Consider the following 6,836-nt stretch of genomic DNA (forward strand, 5'->3'; position numbering starts at 1 on the left):
TTTTTTTTTTTTTTTTTTTTTTTTTTTTTTTTTTTTTTTTTTTTTTTTTTTTTTTTGATTTTTCCATCAAAATATTAGCTATGAGAAGAAATTTTATACTTATAACAATTTAATCTAATGTTTTTATTATGATTAAAAAGAGGAAAATAAAAATTGACGTTAAATGCAAAAGAATTCCCACTGAAAAAGATGACGAATTAAAAACTGAAGAAGACAACAGGAAGAATTCCAAAGAAGGCAAAATAGAAGAAAGACACCATAGTGATGAAAATAATTTTATAAATTTAGAAACTTCAAAAAAATTAAAAGTACTTCAACATATGAGGATGAAAAAGAAAGGAATTAGTACGGATAATTTAAATTATGAAACAAAAGTAATAGAGAAATACGACAATGAGAAGAAATTATTAGATAAACATTTTACAAAAAATATAACTGAAAAAGAAATTGAAGAAGCTCATATAGAATCATTTATTAAAGAAAATATGAAAGAATTTTATGACGAATTAAATAACAAGAGAAAACAACAAATAGAGCAAGAACATGAGCATGAACAAAATCATGAAACAAATAAAAAACAAGAAAACAATAATAATGATCTTATTAATGACTTATATAAATTATCTGATCATTTAAAAATTAAAAGTACGCATGAAGATACGTCGGAAAAATTAAACTGTATCACTGGAATTACTGAGGTACCTATACCTCTAGAAATTAAAATGAAAAATATTGAAGAAACGGAAAAATTTAAAAGACAAATTTTGAAAAATTTACATAATATGAATAAAAATAAAAAAGGAACATAATTCTATTTTTATTTATTTATTTGTTTATATATTTTTTTTTTCTTTTTTTTTCAAAATACAAAATTGAGGATAATAATATGTTCTTATTTAATTGTTTATGTCTAAAAATAATTTTATATTATTTTTCATATGTTTTTACATTTTTTTTTCATATTTTTTTATTTATATTTTTGAAAAATATATATATATATATATATATATATATATATTATTTTTTCCTTATTTGTAAACTTTTTTTTTTTGTGTAAAAAATTTTTTTTTTTTTTTTTGGTATAAATTTTTTTTCTTAAATATTATAATTTGAAAAATATAACGTCTTTCTTTTTCCCTTTTTTTAAAATTTTAATATATATATATATATATTTTATTTTTTATGAATAAAAAATGTGTGATTTTAACTCTTTAGAATTAAGTTACAAAGAATATGATGGTTCGCACACATTTTACGAAACGAACGGTTCATTGGTAAATTAAAAAGACACAAAATAAAAGACTAAAATAAAAAGGTTAAAACATGTTTCATTATTTTATTTTATTTATTTTTTATTATTATTTTTTTTTTTTTGTACTAATTTGAATTTTTTTTAATATATATGTATATTTATATTTTATTTATGTCTATTTTATAAATTTGTTAAGAGTTATGAAAGTAATGAGGAATCCGAAAATTCTGATAATAGGAGAAATGTGAGCGATACATTAAATAAAGATAGAAATAACAAAGTAGAAAAATATATAAAGCTTGAAAATACATTAAAAATTTGGGGAGGTACCAACAAAGCTATTAACTTTAAAAGGAAAGATGATCATGAATTAACTAAGACAATATATAATTATAATAATAAAGAAATTCATGTTTCAAATAATATAAGTGTTTTAAATTTAAATAATAACAATTTAGAACATATAAATTTTTTGGATGACATATTAATACATATATATAAGCATAAAAATTTGGAAATACATATTTTATATTTAAATATTATAACCTTAGATATATCTTTTAATAATTTAGAAGACATAAATGATAGTATATTAAATCTGCACAACTTAAAAGTGTTATATCTTCATTCTAATAAAATACAGAATATTGTTCAGGTTAAAAAATTACAAGCATTATTAAAATTAAAAAAATTTACAATAGAAAATAATCCAATTATGGATATATACAACAAGTTTTATAGGTAACAAAAGGATTATGTGAATATTTTTATATGCTTATATGTATATTTATTTTATTATTATAATGTATATATATATATATATATATATATATGTATTTTTTCCTTTTTAAAATATTTCCCTAAAGACATTTTATAATTCATTATCTTCCTCAAATAAGATCCCTGGATTTCCATGATATTTCAAAAATTGAAAAGAACAAATCTGATATTACTTTTAACACACATAAGTATAAATTCAATTTGGAATGATTTAATATCACAATGTATTTTTTACCCTTATCAGCACAATCGGTAATACATACATATATATATATATATATATATATATATATATATTCATTTATATGTTTGTATAATTTATATTATTTATTCCTTAGTATATATAAATTACGTTATGATATTTTTTAATTATATCTTATTAACACAATAAATGGATAAAATATATACGAACCACTAAAATGAGCATGCTCATATTTACATATATTAAATAAATAGCCATTCCTATATAAATTTTAATATGTTCTTAAGAAACTTGAGATGTTTTTAAGTTTAATATAATCATAAAAATAAGAATAATAAACTGAAATTTTTTTTTTATATATCTGTGTTTATATAAAAACATGAAGATAATTTTGTCCATGTAATTTAATTTATGAATTAAAAAAAAAAAAAAAAAAAATTCAGGAAATTTTATTTATATTATTACTTTGCTAATAAAGCATTATACGTAATTATCACATATATATATATATATATAATATTTTCTATATCTCTTTACAATAATTTTTAAAGGTGATATACATATTTTTTTTTAATGGCCTCAAAAAAATTAAACCATAGAAAAAAGGATTTAAAGTATAGAAAAATATTAACCATGGAACAATGTAAATATATTCTTCATTTTATATATTTCAAATAAATTTTATTATGAAAAGGAAAATATATATATATATATATATATATATATACAGAAACATATTGTGTGTAAAAGCAATTATTCTTTTAATTATATATATATATATATATATATATATATATATGTGTAATTTTTGTCAACATATATTTATGTGTTTTCACAAAATGGTACATAAAAAAAAGAACAATTTTACCTTATTTATGATTATTTATTTATTATAATATTTGCATTGATTGCATTTTTTTAAATTTCATATTTAACAGTATATTTGTTAAAAAAAAAAAAAAATAAATTAAATTTTTTCATCATAATATTATTACATAAAAATGATGTGTTCATATTTGATCCTTTTTTTTTTCTTTTTATACTAATAAATGTCACAAAAATATATATATATATATATATATATATATATATATATATATATATATATATATATTTTACACTTAATATATAATATGAAGACAAAATAATTATAAAAATAAAAAAAAAATAAAATTCAAACATATGCAAGAATTAAAACTAATAAAAATTTATAACATTTTTAAAAACAATAATTTGTCAAAATTTCCAATACTCTGCTTTTTTTTTTTTTTTTTTTTATTAATATTTGTACAATTTTATAACTGTCCTATTTTTTTTAAATAGGTACACAATCAAACATTTATAATTTTAAAAATGTAAAAAAAGTGAAATGTTACTTTATTTAATTAATTCTTATATTTCTCATCCTCCAAATCATATTAATGCTTTATAGAAGAAAAAGAAATAAAATAAATATATATATATATATATATATATATATATATATTATATATTTATATCATATATATTTTTTTTTTTTTTTTTTTTTTTTGTAATAACTTTTTGTGTGTATATTTTAAATTTTAAAAAGTTAACATATTTTTTTGTCATATAATACCTATAATTTTTATAACAAAATAGAAGTAAATATTATTTTTAGTTATGTTATCCTTTAAGCAATATAATATATGTTAAAGTTAAATTTCCACATTTTATTAAAAAAACAAACAAACAAAAACTGGAAATATTAGGAAAAGAACATATACTTTATATATATATATATATAATGTGTACACAAATATACATTATATATATTGATAATAAATGGGATATTAATTCTATATATATTTTTAAGGACTGTTATTTTATTTTATTTTATTTGAATTTTTTTTTTTTTATCTTGATTTTAAAGAATTTCGATTCTAAAATTTTTTAAGTACAGAGTTCCGCTAATAAATAAATTGCACCTTTTGTTAATTTTTTTTTTTTTTTTTGATTTTTTAATATTAATTTATGTTTATGATCATTTTTTTTATTTCTGTATTATATGTGTTAAATATATAATTTTACTTAAAATTTATTTATTTATTTATTTTATTTTTATGCACTTAATTGTTTTTTTTTTTTTTTTCTTTCTTTCTTTCTTTTTTATTTTGCTTAAATAATTTGCACTAGTATAATAATCTATATAATACATCCCAATTCTTATGGGTTCAATTTACACATATTGGAAAATTATATAATATATATTAAATATCCAAATTATATATGTAGAATTACTTATTTTTTTTTTAACTTTTTTAATTCTAATTTTTATTGTTTGTTTTTTCATCTTTTTCTTTGTATAGACAAAATGAATAAGTTATAAAATATAGTGTAAACTTTTTTTTTAACAGAATTTTAGATTTAGCACACATTTTTTTTTTTTTTTTTTTATGATATATACATATATAATTTTTATATATAAGATATATATAATATATAACTATATATATATATATATATATATATATATATAACAAATATAGATTTTATCTTATTTTTTTTAATATTATAAAAATTCGCATGACACATATATATAATATATATATATATATATATATATATATATTTATTTATTTGTTTATATATTGTTTTGTGTTCATTTTATTTGATGTCTTCTTTTTTTTTTTTTTTTTTCTTTTTTTTATTCGTTTTGATTTTATTTATTTTTTTCTTGATTTTATTTGATTTCCTTGGTTGGTTTTTTTTTTTTTTTTCTTAATACAAACAAATTTATACAACATGTGTATAAAGCATAGTATTATTTAAAATATTGTTCAATTAAAATTTTAACTCATTATTGTTTTTTCATAAAATTCATATTTTACTTTATATTTAATTTTACACATTTACGTACATAAATATATATATATATATAATTTATTTATTTATATTTATTTTATTTTTATAAATTTTTGATAAGATAATTTATGAGCTTTATTATTTTTATTTTTTTTTCACATATATATATATATTTATTTATTTTTATGATGTCTATACCTTTAATTGTTTATATGATTTTATATTAAAATTTTATACGTTATATTAATTTTATTCTTTTTACTTTAAATTGTAACATGTACATTTAAATGTTAAAAAGGAAGATCAGAACAAATTATATTTTTAATGAAACCATAAGGTTTCCACCTTATATTTAAATAAATAAGTAAATATGTTTATTTATTTATATATATTCTTTTTTTCTTTTTTCTTTTTTTTTAATTTTAGTTTATTTTATATAATTTAAAATTTTTTAATCAAATAAATTCATCTATTTTGTATTACTAAATATATATGTACTTTGTTATATATTTTTGTGTGTATATGTGTCTTATTATGTTTTAAATTAATGAAATATATTTATATTTTAAAAAAAAAAAACAGAATTTTTTTTTTTTTTTATCAAATATATATTTATACATATAAAAAAGTATTTAATATATAATAATAAATATAAATGAATATAGATAAATATAATTTAATATTATTAGAATCATATAGATTATGTTATATAATAGTTTTTTCCTCTTTTTTTTTTTTTTTTTTTCTTCCAATATAATATACGTAGTTTTAATTTGTCTATATTTAAATTTTGAATTTTTTTTATCTTTTATTATTTATTTTATTTTTTTTTTTGGTTATTAATTTAATTTTTCTCATTTTAAATTTGATGTTTAATATTTATATAATAATAATAATTTCAACAAAACAAAATATATATATATATATATATAAATAATATAATATAATATAAAAATAAAAGTAATAATTTTTTTTTCTTAATTTAATTCTGTTTTGTTTTTTTAGTTGTATTGACCTATAATATTTTGTTTTATTTGTTTCTATGACTAAAATAATTTAAAATATATATATATATATATTTATTTATTTATTTATGTTTATAATATCTTTGTATTTATATCTTTAAATAAAGGATTTATTTTAAATTAAATTTGTTTTTCCTTTTTTTATTTTTCATTTTTATAATCTTCTTATGTCTATTATGCTTTATTAATTAAGAATATATAATATTTCTATTATTTATAATAAAAGTATATATATTTATACTTTTGTTTGTAGATATTCATAATTTCTTAAAGTGTACACCTTGTGAGTACATATATATATGTATGTATATATATATATATATTTCATAGTATATTTACTTATAGTTTTGTTCCAAATTATTAAGTTAATAATATAGAAATAGATTAAAAAAAAAAAAAAAAAAAAAAATATATATAAGAAGAATCATATACATCTACAATAATATATTCATATACTTATTTAGTTGTCTATATATTTTAAGGTTTTTTTTTAAAGAGTGTATTAAATTCTTTAAGTATATAAACTTGTGTTTATATATTTATATACATTTTTTGTAGTATTTGATGTGTACTTGAATTAATCTTTATTCTTTAAATTGTATTTTTGATTTTTGTTCTTTTATTTTGTATAATAAAAACTTATTATTGTATAATAGTATATATTAATATATTATAATACACAATTTATTTAATTTGATTTTATACTCTGTATTTCATTTTTTTTTTTTTTTTTTTTTTTTTTTTTTTTTTTTTT

General features: G+C 14.9%; 2 protein-coding genes across 2 annotated transcripts; both read left to right on the top strand.

Moving 5' to 3' along the window:
- Positions 1–128: 128 nt before the first annotated feature.
- PRSY57_1467400 (conserved protein, unknown function) lies at positions 129–809 on the top strand (the record flags this gene model as incomplete). The annotated part of the gene is made up of 1 exon (XM_012910270.2): positions 129–809. The coding sequence occupies one exon, from the start codon at positions 129–131 to the stop codon at positions 807–809; it is 681 nt and encodes a 226-aa protein (XP_012765724.2).
- Positions 810–1,193: 384 nt separating this feature from the next.
- On the top strand, positions 1,194–2,242 carry PRSY57_1467500 (leucine-rich repeat protein; the record flags this gene model as incomplete). Its single annotated transcript, XM_012910271.2, has 3 exons — positions 1,194–1,274; positions 1,449–1,993; positions 2,119–2,242. 3 exons carry the CDS (start codon positions 1,194–1,196, stop codon positions 2,240–2,242), a joined length of 750 nt encoding a protein of 249 aa, XP_012765725.1.
- Positions 2,243–6,836: the final 4,594 nt, after the last annotated feature.

This window comes from Plasmodium reichenowi, chromosome 14, assembly GCF_001601855.1.
Source record: "Plasmodium reichenowi strain SY57 chromosome 14, whole genome shotgun sequence".
NCBI classification, from domain to species: domain Eukaryota; phylum Apicomplexa; class Aconoidasida; order Haemosporida; family Plasmodiidae; genus Plasmodium; species Plasmodium reichenowi.